The 17311-nt window shown below is 39.5% G+C and overlaps 1 protein-coding gene across 3 annotated transcripts in view; it reads right to left on the reverse strand.

Annotated features, from left to right (window-relative positions):
• The window catches only part of osbpl10b (oxysterol binding protein-like 10b), a 172082-nt gene that overhangs the window by 92421 nt on the left and 62350 nt on the right, over positions 1-17311 (reverse strand). For all 3 annotated transcript variants that reach the window (XR_011889749.1, XM_072283533.1, XM_072283534.1), the window contains one exon: positions 3061-3252. Coding sequence is in view for 2 of the 3 variants with exons in the window: in XM_072283533.1 (XP_072139634.1) it covers positions 3061-3252 (192 nt within the window). In the remaining variant the exon portion in view is untranslated. The remainder of the gene's footprint in view (positions 1-3060; positions 3253-17311) is intronic.

Genomic DNA, 17311 nt, shown 5'->3' on the forward strand with positions numbered 1-17311 from the left:
GGACAATATCCAGGCTTGGGATGACAAGTGGCAAGTAATGCTCAAGCCATGCAAGCGCCAGGCAATGAACATCTCCAACAAGAGAGGCTCTAACCACAGTCCCTTAGCATTCAGTGGTATCAGCATCACTGAATCCCCTACTATCAACATCCTGGGGGTTACCATTGACAGGAAACTGAACCAGTCTAGCCATATAAACACTGTGGCCACCAAAGCAGGTCAAATGCTAGGAATCCTGTGGCATATAACTCATCTCCTGACTCCCCAAAGCATGTTCACCATCTACAAGACTCACTTTAAGAACGTAATGAAATACTCACCACTCGCCTGGATGAGTACAGCTCCATCAACACTCTTGACACCATCCAGTAGAAGGCAACCCACTTGATTGGTACCCCTTCCACAAGAATCCAATCCTTCCACCATCGGTGAACAGTTGCAGCAGTGTGTACTATCTACAAGATGCACTGCAACAACATACCAAAGTGCCTAAGGTAGCACCTTCCAGAACCACGACCATTACCATCTAGAAGGATGAGAATAGCAGATACCTGGGCACACCATCACTTGGAAATCCCCCTCCAAGTCACTTACCATCCTAACTTGGAAACATTTTGCCATTCCTTCATTGTCACTGGGTCAAACTCATGGAATTCCCTCCCTAACAGCACTGTGGGTCTACCTACACCTCAGGGACTGCAGAGGTTCAAGAAGGTAGCTCATCACCACCTTCTGAAGGGCAACTAGGGATGGGCAATAAATCCCACAAATGAATTTTAAAAACTGGTATGTTAGTGTAAAACAGGTCTAGTGTATTTCCACCTCTGGTAGCAAAATCAACATGCTGGTGGTATTTAGGCAGTGCTGTATTTAGGTTTGCATGGTTAAAATCACCTGCAATAATGAAGATACCATCAGGGTATTTTGCAAAAAAGTCACAGATGGTGCTGTAGAATTTACACAGTGATTTGCTTATACACATTAAAAGGTATACAAAAAAATCCAAAATTAATTATTAAAAATACAATTTTAAATGCATCATAACACATTGAAACACAAATAATTAAAGCATTAAGCTAAATTAATTTACTTTCATTACAATTGGAGAATACACATAGAAATGAATGAACAAATTCTGGAAACAAGCTTAATCCATCACAACAGAAATGATGTGTTACATCACTTTCTTGATGATTGAGAGTAGAACGATTGCGTGATAATTAGCTAATCTGGTTTGCTGGGCTTTTCATGGACAGTAAATAACTGATCAATTTTCCATTGTCAATCAGAATTCCAGTAATGTAAGTGCTTTGAAACAGCTAAGCTTGAGGCAGAGCAAATTCTGGAGTGCAAATCTTTAGTGACAAATGCAAGATGTTTGAGACTCAAGCATTTGCTGAATCAATACTTAGCTTTCCACACTTTCTTGGAGTTATGTGAAGTGAATCAAAGTCTGCTTCTGTAATGTTGGGGATCTCATAAAGATATCAATATAGTTCATTCACATGGCACTTCTGGCTGAACATAGTTACAAAAAGTCAGCCTTACCCTGGCATCCACTTACTGGGCCCAGACAAGGATAAGGATGGTAATGTTCTAAAGCTACCTCATCTGTTGGAGAAACAAAACATTTCCCCACAAATAACAACACAAAATGCTGGAAGAACTCAGCAAGTCAGGTGGCATCTATAAAGGGGAATAAACAGTTCACCTTTCAGCGTGAGAGCCTTCATCAGGACTGGAAAGGAAGGGGGAAGAGCCAGAAGTATAAACTGGAAAGTGATAGGTGAAACCAAGTGAGGAGGAAGGTAGGTGGATGGGGGAGGGGAAGGAATGAAAGGAGAAGCTGTGAGGTGAAAGGGTAAAGGTCTAAAGGAGGAATCTGATAGGAGAGGAGAGTGGACCATGGGAGGAATGAAAGGAAGAATGACACAAAAGGAAGGTGATAGGCAGGTAAGGAGAAGTGAAGGAAAAGAGGGGAACCAGAATGGAGAATGGAAAAAGAGAGAAGGGGGAGCAGAGAGAAATGACCAAAAATTAGAGAAATTAATGTTTATATCATCAGACTGAAGGCTACCCAGATGGAATATGAGGCATTGCTCCTCCAACCTGAGAGTGGCTGTACCAGCTACAGGAGGCAATGGAATGACATGTTGGAATTAAAATAGCTGGCCATGGGAAATAGTGCCTATTGCAGATGGAGCAAAGGTGCTCGATAAAGCAGTCTTCCAATTAACATCGGGTCTCACCAATGAAAAGGAGTCTGCACTGGGAACACTGGATACAGTAAATAACCTCTCAACACAGTGCAGTCTGGCTTTAACCTGTACCAAATGGATTTAAAAGATGTTAGACACACACCTTACTGGCAACCTGCTAAGAGAAGTGAACAAGAACAGGCTGCAAACTAGAATAGCCACAAGTTCAAAATTGGTATGCTGCCAGCATTGAAACCAATAAGACCAGGTTAACTACACAAAACAAATACCAGCTGTTTATGTTTGCAGAGCAAATCTCCCTCTATTCATGTTATTATCCAGAATATGTGGGTTGCTGAGTTCAAAGCAGTTGCAATACTAAAATTCAAGTTTTAAATCAGTTGATTGCAGTTAGGAGCGATTACTGTCATTTAAAGACACAGTAGCTTCAGCATAGAAAGTTCAAACAAAACGATTCTTTAAAAAGAATCACTATATCAGTTTAATGACAGCCAACATCCCAAAAATACTCCTCCATCTTAGTGGGCTAAATCAAGATGATTGATAGGCTAAATTTTGCTTAGATCATAAGGAGATTTCTGATAAATTTTTATTGAATCCGTGTAAGACAAATGAAGTACAACTAACTATACCCCAAAAAAGCAGAGTGTCCACACCCTCAAACAGGTAAATGGCCCACTGTGAAAGCACAATATGTGGAACGATCAGTTTGCTCATCATACTTGTGTCAAGACTTAAGCAAGAACATAAAAATTTACCTTACAAAATTCTCAACTGTTCTACCGAAATGAATTCTTCACAATATCAAACATCTTTATCTAATGTTAGTTTCAAAACTTACCTCTTTAACATCTAGAAGGCGTCCTGGACATTGATTCTTGGCACGCCGTGCAATTGCAGGAGACTTATGGTGCGTAATGGTGACAATCCCTGGACCACTGTGCGTGAGGTGCTTCTGACTCCCAGGATTTGCCGAATTTGATGCTCCAGAGGGAAGTAAAGATAAACTTCTAGCCCTTACTGAAGGAGTAATCTACAACAAATAAAAGTAGCTTAAGTATAACTTCTGAACTAAATTACGTTACAAAAACGAATATTACTAGAAAAAAAAGCTACCTTTATACATCCAAACATTTTCAGTGCAGCATAAAGATTAGCTCAGCTCCTTCATAAACTCCCCTTAAAAATATGCACAGCACGTTAGATACAGAATAAAGCTCCCTCTAAACTGTTGCATCCAACACCTTCACAGCAAGTACTGTATAGGGCAGTACTCCCTCCAAAGTCAATTAAGCATTCCAGATCTGGGTTCTCATGTAGATTGTTAGATCTTGTATTTCATTACTGTAAATCTCATTCGCAATGGTGTTATTTTTTCTCCAGTATAAGTATTTAGTTGGATATCTGCAGGCTTCAGATTAGTATCTCTGAAATGACATTCAAACTCATTTGTTTAGTGACTGAAACAGATGAGCCAATGTCCAATTCCATTGTAATTAATTTGCCATTCACTTCTGGTGTGAACTATATTGCTTGTCTATTGCTAGTTTTCACATTGTAAATCTCAAGACTACTCGGTCCTTTGACATTCTCATCAATGCTGGTCCTGGACTTATTTCATAATTTACTGGCATAATTTACATATTACTATTTAACTATTTATGGTTCTATTACGATTTATTATTTATGGAGCAACTGTAACGAAAACCAATTTCCCCCAGGATTAATAAAGTATGACTATGACTATTATCAGATTTTTAAAATGAATAGCAAGCAGATTAGTGTTCTCTTTGAAAGTTCAACTTGACATTTTATCTTTTTCTCTTCCCTGTGCAGTCCATTTATTTTTGTCCACCCGACATACTGTACTTCGTAGCAAGTTTCACCTTTAAACCTACATTGGTCCGGTGTATGTGAACCCCTGCCACAACAGTAACACAATTTGTTCGGCCAGGCAGGCCTCTGTATAGACACTGCAATTTTGTTCACACTCACTTCCATTCCTGACTACAACTCAATTGCCTCTGTTTGTGCTTTCCATTGATACAGCGATTTCAATTGCTGTTTTATATGTGAGCTGTGCTTCAGCTACGAGTCGCTTTTGAATACTTTCTTGTAAGATTCCACAAACTAAACAATTTCTCAGTGCATAAAGTCCATCACTGAACTGACAATGCTTAGACAATCTCTTTAACTCAGGCACATATTCTGAAATAGACCCCACTTAGATTTGCTTTCACTTATGAAACCTAAAGCATTCTGCAATCAAAAATGGTTTCAGTTCTAAATGTTCCTGCATTACTTTCATGATAGCAGCAAATGGAGCAGGAAGACATCTAAGCTAACTGTTTGCTTGTCCACCTAATGCACTCAGCAAAACTGCTAATTACTTTTCATTAGCTGTTTAATTTGCTTCAAAATACTGCTCAATTCAGTCAGTATACATCAACTAGTTAGCTTTTGTGCAATTGAAAGTGTATCTTTCCAATGTAGCCAGCCATTTCTGCATTTTTAAAGCAAATTATCATATGATACTGTTTATGAACCCTTGAATTGTCTTTTTTCTGCCTTTAAAAAAAAAACTCAATCTTTCCATTTCTGAAGAAACCATGCTCTGTTCTTTTATCTTAAACTCTAAAAGCTCACTGCACTTCAGCAAGTAAGTAATCATCCTGGGTTCGTTTTAACATATACTTGTCACCACTGTTACGTTTTGTAACTCCAAAACATAAAACTAATTGAAAGAAAAAAAAATGGAGCCTGAAATAAAGCGTCTGCTCTTAGTTTTTTTTAACTTCAGTAAGGCAAGCACTTACAACATGGTGGCATAATGACAAGAGACCATTCACGTACTTTTACATATAACCCATGATGAATTATGTAAATAAACAAAGAATGTGTAATCAAACTATGTTTACAATATTATTCAAAAATTGCTGAAACATTGAATACACAACGGGAACTCCTTTACATCATTTACATCTGGAATTCAAAAAACAAAATTTCATCTGCTGCACTTCCATAGCTTTTCCCACTTTTAATCATTTTAAATAAATTAGAATTCAACTTCACACTGGGAATCAAAGACAGGACCCTGATGTTTTCAATCAGAAAGGTTGAAAACCATGCAAAAACATTACAGTCTTTTAAATTCGAACTGCCTGCTACAATTGCAACACTTCCTTCATGAACACTGTAAATTTCCTTAAATTTATTACATTGCCCTGACAATATCAACCCCATCTTGAAATCAATTCATAGGGAACTGTTCACTGAACAACGAGTTCTGGACCTTAATGACTATTCCTCTCCAAATGTTGCTTGCCACCACCGCCCCCCCTCCCCAACGGTTCCAAATACAGTAATGAACACCAGTTGAAGGATTGCTTACTCCTATGTTGTTACTTCACCAAGGTGATATATACCTGTGCTCTTACCATTTGATGGTATTAGTATCGGGAGGGATATACCAAGGCATGTGCTTGCAGTGGCTTACATCAGTTTTGATCTGCTAGATGTGTTCTCAATCTCTGCTATTTAGCCTAATGACTTTCGTGTCAAAGTGAAAACAAATTTCTACAAATTGATCTAAATTTATTAAACACAAAATAATTGATTGCATAATTACTCACGCCTTCAAGTCGGTATTTAGTCGATGTAGCCTTGATTCTGTGTGAATAGCTCTCTATCAACTTTGCACATATGGACACTGCAATTTTTCCCCATTCTTCTTTGCTGCAATCATTTTACCCTCCACCTTCACAAGCCTTTCAGGGTCTGCTGCAGTGAAGCATCCCCACAGCATGATGCAGGCACCACCACGCTTCACAGTAGGGAGAGTGTGTTTTCGATGATGTGCGGTGTTTACCAAACATAGCGTTTAGCCTGATGGCCAGAAAGACCAATTTTGCTGTCATCAGACCATAGAATGTTCTTCTAGCTGACTTCTGGCAAAGTCTAGTGGAGATTTCATGAGAATTTTTTCCAACAGTGGCTTTCTCTTTGCGCTCTCCCATAAAGCTGCGACTGGTGAAACAACCAGGCAATAGTTGTTGTATACGCATTCTCTACCATCTCAGCCACTGAAGCTTGTAACTCCTCCAGAATTATTGTTTTCCTGATGGCCTTCTTAATTAGTCCTCTTCTTGCACAGTCACTCCATTTTTAAGGACAGCCTGCTCCAGGCAGATTTACAGCTGTGCATATTTTTTCCATTTCTTGATGATTAACTTAACTGTACTCCAAGGGATATTCAGTGACTTGGAAATTTTCCTATATCCATCTCCTGACTTGTGCTTTTCAATAACCTTTCCATGGAGTTGCTTGGACACGAAAGAGTTCTTTTGTCTTCATGGTGCAGTTTTTGCCAGGATACTGGCTCACCAGCAGTTGGACCTTTCAGATACAGGTGTATGTTTAATACAATTAATTGGCCGTACCAGTGATGTTTTGGTGTGCCATATTAAAGGGGGTCAATACTTATGCAATCAATTGTTATGTGCTTATATTTGTAGTTAATTTAGATCACTTTGTATTAATCTGTTTTCACTTTTTCCATTGACCAGTGTCAAAAGAAGCCAAATTAAATCCATTGTGATTCAATGTTGTAAAACAAAAAAATATGAAAACTTCCAAAGAAGGGTGAATCCTTTTTATAGGCACTGTAATCTACAGTGGTATATTCTTGGACTTTAATATAAACTGTGCATATTGAGTCTTTCCGACTCAATATCAAATTGTCCGACTTTAGGAAAATCATTCTATCAACCCGGCTCAGTCTTTCTCTCTTCATTATTACAACTTGGCATTTTCCACAGCCTGCTATGAGCAATTTATAACACAAACAAAGCAGCATGATGTGCTTCTAATTGCTAAGTTAATATATTTGGCCTCGCCTTATCAGACATATTCCTTTTGTTCTACCATTGCCTCCTCCACTTTCTCTGCAACTGAAAACTAATTTAGGTTAGTTTCAGATTCCAGAACTGAAACATTAACTCTGTTTCTCTTTCCCTGGTGCTAAGTATTTTTATATCACTTTGCTAATGTTAGTAGTGGGTTTGACTATTTGCAAGAATCATGGAGGATTCTGGGACATTTGCTCAAGGGTAAAATGTTCAGCTGGTATGATGAACAAACTTTTCACAAATCACGAGATTTTTTTTTTTGAAGAGGATTCTCCATCAACTGCCCATGTCCAAATCTGGTTTTTATAGTGCCAGTGTTGTATATCTCATTTCATACTTTATTTTGATATTGGTGCATAAGTTTGAAGCTTTCTAGACAATTTCAGAGTCAGTTATTTATAACCCTTATTTGATGAAAAAGGCAATTTCCTTTCTTACAAGATACTAAATGGAGTTTTTGTTTAAAATGGTAATCAAGTAGTTTAAAAATCACCATTTCTGATACCACCTTCTAGTTCCGAACAACTTCATTAGCAAAATTTAAGTGACACAGCTGGTGTGATACTGTTTAAAATGTCTCCTGATCATTAGTTCAAGTCTCTCGATTATTAGTTCAGTAACAAACAATATGCTATCAATCCATGATTACCAGCAAAATGTTCCAACATAGATGATCACTAGTCTTGTTTTTGTTACACTCTACTTGTATAATTATGGTCTAGGGTACATCACGGAATCATTCCTCATTGCCTTACAAATATCATGCACTACCAAGCAGTCTATAACCATTACATTTTGTAGTACTCAGAATAGCTCATGCACCACTTTGTTTCCCTTTAGTTGCTATGCCTGGGTTCTGCCATCTATCTGATTCATCACTGCCTCCTGTTCATTCTTTTGGCAGTAACATTATCTTGCCTATGAAGGTTTGCAGATTTTAAGTCCCCATCTCCCACTGCACCTTCTCAAGGGCTTAACATACTGAAGGCTATGCTAATCCAAGAACAGCAAATTAAACCAGCCTGATTGTGATAAATTGCATCAAGGCATCAGTTAAATCCTCACAGCTCTGGTTCTATTTCAAAGCTCACCACACAGCAAAATGAATCCATTTGTCAATATGATCCAATGACTCTATATCTACTCATTCAATTTTACACCAACAACTCAAAATTGATGGGGACAAACCTTTCAAAAACTTAACCAGCTTTGTCTTAAATGAAATATTGTTTAATTGGAAAAAGGCATGTTGTGTGTTGGTACTAAATCATTCAATTGAAACATCAATACAATTAACTAGTTATGCACACAGTACCTGAAATTATGTTAGGAGGTTATTAAACAGGTAGGAAATAGGCATGACATTTTTCAAACTGCAAATACTTAAGACCATCAGATATAGGAGCAGAATTAGGCCTTTGTTTTAGCAGCCTAGGTTACTGCTGAATACAGAAAGTTCTTATATTTTCCTATTAGACCATAAGGCATAGGAGTAGAATTGGGCCATTTGTCCCATTGAATTTGGTCCACCATTTTACCACGGCTGATCCATTTCCCTCTCAACCCCATTTTCCTGCCTTCTCCCCATAAACTTTTACACCCTGACTAATCAAGAGCCTATCAATCTCCATTTTAAATGTACTAGCCACCTGGCCTCCACAGCCACTTGTGGCACAAATTCCACATATTCAACACCCTCTAGTTAAAGAAATTCCTCCTCTTCTCTGTTCTAAATGGACATACCTCTATTTTGACACCCTCTGGTTCTAGATTTTCCCACCAAAGGAAACATCCTCTTCACATCCATTCTATCTAAGCCTTTCAACATTCAATAGGTTTCAATGAAATCCCCCCCCCCCCGGCAAAATCTTCTAAATACCAATGAGCACAGGCCTCAGCATTACACTCCTGCTTTTATATTTAGTTCTCTCGAAATGAATGCTAACACTGCATATGCTTTCCTCATAACTGATTCAACCTGCAAATTTGCCTTTAAGGAATCCTGTACAAGGACTCCCAAATCCCCTTGCACCTCAGATTTTTGAATTTTCTCCCCATTTAGCAAATAGTCTATGCTTTTATTTCTTCTACAAAAGTGCATGACCATATAGTTCCTGACACTGTATTCTGTCACTTCTTTGTCCATTCTCCTAATCTGTCTATGTCCTTCTGACAGACACCATATAAAAAGTAGTCCCAACATCGACCCCTGTGGAACACCACTAGCACTGGCAGCCAATCCGAAAAGAATCCCTTTATTCCCACTCTTTGCCTCTTGCCAATGAGCAAATGCTCTATCCATGCTAGTATCTTTCCTGTAATATCCTGGGCTCTTATCTTGTTTAGCAGCCTCATGTGCGGCACCCTGACAAAGGCCGTCTTTAAATCCAATTACACAGCATCCACCAATTCTCCTGCTTGTTATTTCTTCAAAGAATTCCAACAGGTTTGTCAGACAAGATTTTCCCTTAAGGAAACCATGCTGACTTTGGCCAATTTTGTCATGTGCCTCCAAGTACCCTGAAACCAAATTTTTAATAAGCAACTTCAACATCTTCCCAACCACGGAGGTCAGGCAAAATTGCCTATAATTTCCTTTCTTTTGCCTCCCTCCCATCTTTAATAATGGAGTAACATTTGCAATTTTGCAATCCTTCAGAACCATGCCAGAATCTATTGATTCTTGAAAGATCATTACTAATGCCTCCACAATTTCTTCAGTTTCCTATTTTAGAACCCTAGGGTGTATTCCAAAAGGTCCAGTTGACTTATCCACCTTCAGAATGTTCTGTTTCCCAAGCATCACTTCCCTAGTAATAGCAACTGCACTCACTTCTGCCCCTTCTCTCAAACTTCTGGCATACTACTAGTGTCTTCCATAGTGAAGACTGATGCAAAATACTTATTCAGTTCATCTGCCATTTTCTTGCTTCCACCACTATCTCTCCAGTGTCATTTTCCAGCAGTCCAATATCTATGTCGATTTTGTACTACACAGTTCACAATCACTGTGCACAGATCAGTTTCTATAGCAGGACAAAGAAAGTTTTGTCCTGGAACAAAGAAAGTTAGCTCTTCACAGATTTGTAACTGGAACCAATGCATTTTCATGCCACAACAAAATAAGTGTATTCATTTGATGTGCTTGATTAATTATTCTCCTATACAGGTCAAATATTTCAGTATGGTACTGGTATGGATGATGGTCTCAATCAAGAACCACTGAAAATACAAACATAAACAGATGTATGAATTAAAATATTTCATTGCTTAGAATTCACACAGTAATGAAAATCTATCTTTAAATAGAAAACCATGCACAATTTCAAAGGTATGTCAATCATAATCAAAGAAGGATCTTAAGGGCATATGCTTCAAACAAATTCTCAGTAATACTTAACTTTGATCCTATCCAGTTGGGAGAAAAACATCACAAACATAGTATATTATGTAGCAGAATCAAAGACCAAATATTAAGATTCTCACATTATGCAATCTGTTTCATTAGCTCTCCACTGCACCCTTGCAATCACACCTTTACAAGAAACTGGTGAGCAGAGTACTCAAACTCTGATTTACCTGACATATACAGTGGCATGCAAAAGTTTGGGCACCCCTGGTCAAAATTTCTGTTACTGTGAATAGCTAAGCGAGTAGAAGATGAACTGATTTCCAAAAGGCATAAAGTTAAAAAAAAATTCTTTAATATTTTAAGCAAGAAAACTTTTTTATTTTCATCTTTTACAGTTTCAAAATAACAAAAAAGGAAAAGGGCCCAAAGCAAAAGTTTGGGCACCCTGCATGACAGTACTTAGTAATACCCCCTTTGGCAAGTATCACAGCTTGTAAATGCTTTCTGTAGCCAGCAAAGTCTTTCAATTCTTGTTTGGGGGATTTTCGCCCATTCTTCCTTGCAAAAGGCTTCTAGTTCTGTGAGATTCTTGGGCCGTCTTGCGTGCACTGCTCTTTTGAGGTCTATCCACAGTTTTTCGATGACGTTTAGGTCAGGGGACTGTGAGGGCCATGGCAAAACCTGCAGCTTGCACCTCTTGAGGTAGTCCATTGTGGATTTTGAGGTGTGTTTAGGATCATTATCCCGTTGTAGAAGCCATCCTCTTTTCATCTTTGGTTTTCCTTGCAGACAGTACAATGCTTGCTTCCAGAATTTGCTGGTATTTAATTGAAGTTCTATTCAAAACGTTCAAAGGAACATCTAAACAAGCCTGATGCATTGTGGAAGTCCTGTGGATTGACGAAGTTAAAATAGAACTTTTGGCCACAATGAACAAAGGTATGTTTGGAGTAAAAAGGGTGCAAAATTTCATGAAAAGAACCCCTCTCCAACTGTTAAGCACAGGGGTCGATCGATCATGCTTTGGGCTTGTGTTGCAGCCAGTGGCACGGGGAATATTTACTGGTAGAGAGAAGAATGAATTCAATTAAATACCAGCAAATTCTGGAAGTAAACATCACACCGTCTGTAAAAAAGCCGAAGATGAAAAGAAGATGGCTTCTACAACAGGATAATGATCCCAAACACACCTCAAAATCCAGAATGGACTACCTCAAGAGGAGCAAGCTGAAGGTTTTACATAGAACATAGAACAGTACAGCACAGTACAGGCCCTTTGGCCCACAATGTTGTGCCGACCCTCAAACCCTGCCTCCCATATAAGCCCCCACTTTAGATTCCTCCATTCACCTGTCTAGTAGTCTCTTAAACTTCACTAGTGTATCTGCCTCCACCACTGACTCAGGCAGTGCATTTCATGCACCAACCACTCTCTGAGTAAAAAACCTTCCTCTAATATCCCCCCTGAACTTCCCACCCCTTACCTTAAAGCCATGTCCTCTTGTATTGAGCAGTGGTGCCCTGGGGAAGAGGCGCTGGCTATCCACTCTATCTATTCCTCTTATTATCTTGTACACCTCTATCATGTCTCCTCTCATCTTCCTTCTCTCCAAAGAGTAAAGCCCTAGCTCCCTTAATCTCTGATCATAATGCATACTTTCTAAACCAGGCAGCATCCTGGTAAATCTCCTCTGTACCCTTTCCAATGCTTCCATATCCTTCCTATAGTGAGGTGACCAGAACTGGACACAATACTCCAAGTGTGGCCTAACCAGAGTTTTATAGAGCTGCATCATTACATCGCAACTCTTAAACTCTATCCCTCGACCTATGAAAGCTAACACCCCATAAACTTTCTTAACTACCCTATCCACCTGTGAGGCAACTTTCAGGGATCTGTGGACATGTACCCCAAGATCCCTCTGCTCCTCCACACTACCAAGTATCCTGCCATTTACTTTGTACTCTGCCTTGGAGTTTGTCCTTCCAAAGTGTACCACCTTACACTACTCTGGGTTGAACTCCATCTGCCACTTCTCAGCCCACTTCTGCATCCTATCAATGCCTCTTTGCAATCTTTGACAATCCTCTACATTATCTACAACACCACTAACCTTTGTGTCATCTGCAAACTTGCCAACCCACCCTTCTACCCCCACATCCAGGTCGTTAATAAAAATCATGAAAAGTAGAGGTCCCAGAACAGATCCTTGTGGGACACCACTAGTCACAATCCTCCAATCTGAATGTACTCCCTCCACCACCACCCTCTGCCTTCTGCAGGCAAGCCAATTCTGAATCCACCTGGCCAAACCTCCCTGGATCCCATGCCTTTTAACTTTCTGAATAAGCCTACCGTGTGGAACCTTGTTAAATGCCTTACTAAAATCCATATAGATCACATCCACTGCACTACCCTCATCTATATGCCTGGTCATCTCCTCAAAGAACTCTATCAGGCTTGTTAGACACGATCTGCCCTTCACAAAGCCATGCTGACTGTCCCTGATCAGACCATGGCCCTCACAGTCCCCTGACCAGTTCATCATCGAAAAACTGTGGATAAACCTCAAAAGAGCAATGCATGCAAGACGGCCCAAGAATCTCATAGAACTAGAAGCCTTTTGCAAGGAAGAATGAGCGAAAATCGCCCCAACAAGATTTGAAAGACTCTTAGCTGGCTACAAAAAGTGTTTACAACCTGTGATACTTGCCAAAGGGGGTGTTACTAAGTGCTGTCAAGCAGAGTGCCCAAACTTTTGCTTCAGGCCCTTTTCCTTTTTTTGTTATTTTGAAACTGTAAAAGATAGAAATAAAAAAGTTTTCTTGCTTAAAATATTAAAGAAATGTGTCATCTTTATCTTTATGCCTTTTGGAAATCAGTTCATCTTTTACTTGCTTAGCTATTTACAGTAACAGAAATTTTGACCGGGGTGCCCAAACTTTTGCATGCCACTGTATTATATACAGTACATTTCTGGCATTACCTTCCTCCTGTTATTCTTTATGTCTCAGCTAATAAAATAAAGAATTCTGTACACTGTTTTAATCACATTATTAAGTAGTTCTACTACCTTAAGAAGCTACAAGCATGTCCTCCAAGGTTTTAACATCTACCATTCAATTCTTTTTTTAAACTCGTTGCATTCCCTATAAACATTCCATTACATTTCTCTGATTTAATTACATTTGTCATTTTCCTGTCCAATAACATGATCTGGACCTTCTTATGCTGTTAAATTTTCCTCTTCCCCGTAAAACATACTACAAATTTTACTACAACCAGGAAACTTTATAACCCTGTCACCTATAGTTATGTCTAAATCTTTACTAAATCTTGTAAAAACAAAAAGGGACTAAATACTAAGTCAATTTGCCAATCTCCTTCAGATTCCGTTAATTATATTTTTTTCTAACCAGCCTGCCATGAGGGATTTGTTTTGTAAAGTCAACATAACCCACCTTATATCCAAGTCAGCATGGAAGTAGGGTGGCATGGTAACACAGCGGTTAGCACAACGCTTTACAGTGCCAACAATCTCAAATGGAGTTCAATTTAGCTGCTGTCTGTGAGGAGGATGTCCATTCTTCCTGTGACAGTGTGTGTTCAGTTTCCTCCCACATTCCAAATAAGTATGGGTTAGGGGTCATAAGTTACGGGCATACTATGTTGGTGCTGAAAGCATGATGACACTTGCAGGTTGCCCTCTAACCCACCATTGGACTGTATTGGTCTTCGACGCAAATGACAAAATTCACTATATTTCAATATACATGCACCAAATAATGCTAATCTTTTCTCTTTATTTCAATTCATTTTCCTCACCAATCCACTTTGTAATCCCCACTCAAAATTCTATCCAATCAGATACCACTTTCCCTTAACAAATACATGCTGTCATTGATTAATCTATGGCCTTCCAAATGAAGATTAGAAGAGCAGCATCTAATAGTTCTGTGGTAGCAAATGTTACCTACCACTTACTGAAAAATCAACTGTCTAATCCTGTTTTTCCACTGAAAATCAATTATCTCCCACCAAATAAATTATCTGGATTATTTTGCACCACCCTAGATATTTAAACCAGGTATTTCAGGAGACCAATCTACTTTGCATACCAGTATGATTTTGGAGTCAGTCACGCACTGAATTATATAATTCCCTTTGAAATACCCCTTATGTCATAATGGCACAGAAGGCTACCATGTACTTTAATGAGTACCTGTGAGTATTCTATAAGGCAATCTGTTCAGTTCCATTACCCTGTTCTATCTATATGCACTTCTGTTTACTTTCAAGTTCCTTTCCAATTCCCTTTTGAAATTACTTCCATCGCACTGATCGGCAACAAGTTCCAGGTCACTAGTAATTGCATAAAAAAAAATCTTTCTTTCGATATCGCCCCTGCATCTTTTGCCAAAACCAAAAATTAATTTCTATCTCTCTACTTTTGTCATACTTCCATCCCTTCATATCACTTAATAGAAACAGATTTTATTATCTAAAAATTTCAGAACAGTTTTCTAATACACATTTATCAATTCTCACCTCAACCTCTTTTGCTTCATAGGGAAATGACTCATGTTCTCCAATTTAATCTTTTATCAGAAATCCTTAATTGCTGGAATCTTCACAGCACCCTCTAAAGATCCTTCACATCCTTCTAAATGTGGGTCAATCAGAACTGCACATAACACGCTCATCTTGGTCTAACTGGTTCTATGCTTTTGTATTCAACATTTCTATTTATGAAGCCTATATATTTTGCTAACTAGTCTTTAAAATTTTATTCTTATAAATATCTCGTCCCTCTCTTCCTGCACACATTTCAAATCTAATTTGCTTCTCCTCACTCTTTCTACCAAAATGGATGCTGTTCCAATGAGGTTGAGATGGACTCATTTGCTCAGTGATCATCTATGCAGATAAAACTGCAAATTTCAATTATCAGCCATCAAAAAACAAGCTAGCATGAATAAGGAATTCAATGTTAATCTCTTGGCCAGCTGAAATGTAGACAAACATGATTGCTTCTCTATTACTTCAAGGTTAAAAAAAGAATAAGATCAAGTAAATTCCATTGATGCTGAGATAGCTCCTAGGATGCGCTGGGACACAGCATCAGTGACATAACCTGGAGTCATTGAGTGATTCTGGTCTTAAACATGAGACGCTCTTGCCCAGGCGACCCAGCCAAGGTTGATCAGACTGGTGTCTCAGCAGCACTAGTCAATGAGTCACACCCCTTTGAATAAGTAGCAAAAGTCTGCTGTTGGTCTTCAATGCTGGTGCAAATAAGAGTGAACACTGTATGTATTTGAGACATTTTATTGTATCATATTATCGCATGGTTTGTTGCCTCCCGGGTGCCAGTGTCCGAGATGTCTCTGACAGGGTGTACGACATCCTAGTACAAGAGGGAAAGCAACCAGAAGTCGTGATAAATGTTGGCACCAACGACATAGGCAGGAAGAGGGATGAGGTCCTGAAGTGTGGGTTTCAGGAACTAGGCAGAAGGCTGAAGAACAGGACCTCAAGGGTGGCGTTCTCAGGATTGCTGCCGGTGCTACGTGATAGTGATAGTAAGAATTGGAGGAGATGGCAGTTGAATGTGTGGCTGACGAGTTGGTGCAGGGGGCAGGGTTTTAGATTTTTGGATCAGTGGGATCTCTTCTGGGGAAGGTGGGACCTGAACAGATTGGATGGGTTGCACCTGAACTCGAGGGGAGCAATATCCTTGCAGGTAGGTTTGCTAGCATGGTACAGAAGGGTTTAAACTAATTTGCAAGGGGGATGGGACTTGGAGCAATAGAGCAGTGAAAGAAGTGCATGGAGTAAAGCCAGATCTAACATATAGAGAGGCTTTGCAGAAAGAGAAGCAGAATAAAGGGTGTAAAGGTAGTAAGGTAGAAGGGCTAAAGTGCGTGTACTTCAGTGTAAGAAGCATCAGGAACAAAGGTGATGAACTGAGAGCCTGGATACATACATGGAATTATGATGTAGTGACCATTACAGAGACTTAGCTGACACCAGGGCAGGAATGGATTCTCAATATTCCTGGATTTCAGTGTTTTAAGAGGGATGGGGGGGAGGGGAGGAGGGGTGGCATTACTGGTCAGGGATACTATTACAGCAACAGAAAGGGTGGGTAATGTAGCAGGATCCTCTTCTGAGTCAGTATGGGTGGAGGTCAGGAACAGGAAGGGAGCAGTTACTCTATTGGGAGTATTCTATAGGTCCCTGGTAGCAACAGAGATACAGAGGAGCAGATTGGGAGGCAGATTTTGGAAAGGTGCAAAAATAACAGGGTTGTTATCATGGGTGCCTTTAACTTCCCTAATATTCATTGGCAGCTGATTAGTTCCAATGGTTTAGACGGGGCAGAGCTTGTTAAGTGTGTCCAGGACGGATTCCTTTCACAGTATGTTGACAGGCTGACTAGGGGGAATGCCATACTAGGTCTAATATTAGGTAACAAACGGGGGCAGGTCACAGATCTCTCAGTGGGTGAGTATCTGGGGGACAGTGACCACCGCTCCCTGGCCTTTAGCATTATCATGGAAAAGGTCAGAATCAGAGAGGACAGGAAAATTTTTAATTGGGGAAGGGCAAATTATGAAGCTATAAGGCTAGAACTTGCAGGTGTGAATCGGGATGATGTTTTCGCAGGGAATTGTACTATGTACATGTGGTCTATGTTCAAGGATCTCTTGCAGGATGTTAGGGTTAAATTTGTCCCGGTGAGGAAGATAGAGAATGGTAGGGTGAAGGAACCATGGGTGACAAGTGAGGTGGAAAATCTAGTCAGGTGGAAGAAGGCAGCATACATGAG

Source organism: Mobula birostris, chromosome 19 (assembly GCF_030028105.1).
Source record: "Mobula birostris isolate sMobBir1 chromosome 19, sMobBir1.hap1, whole genome shotgun sequence".
Taxonomy (NCBI): domain Eukaryota; kingdom Metazoa; phylum Chordata; class Chondrichthyes; order Myliobatiformes; family Myliobatidae; genus Mobula; species Mobula birostris.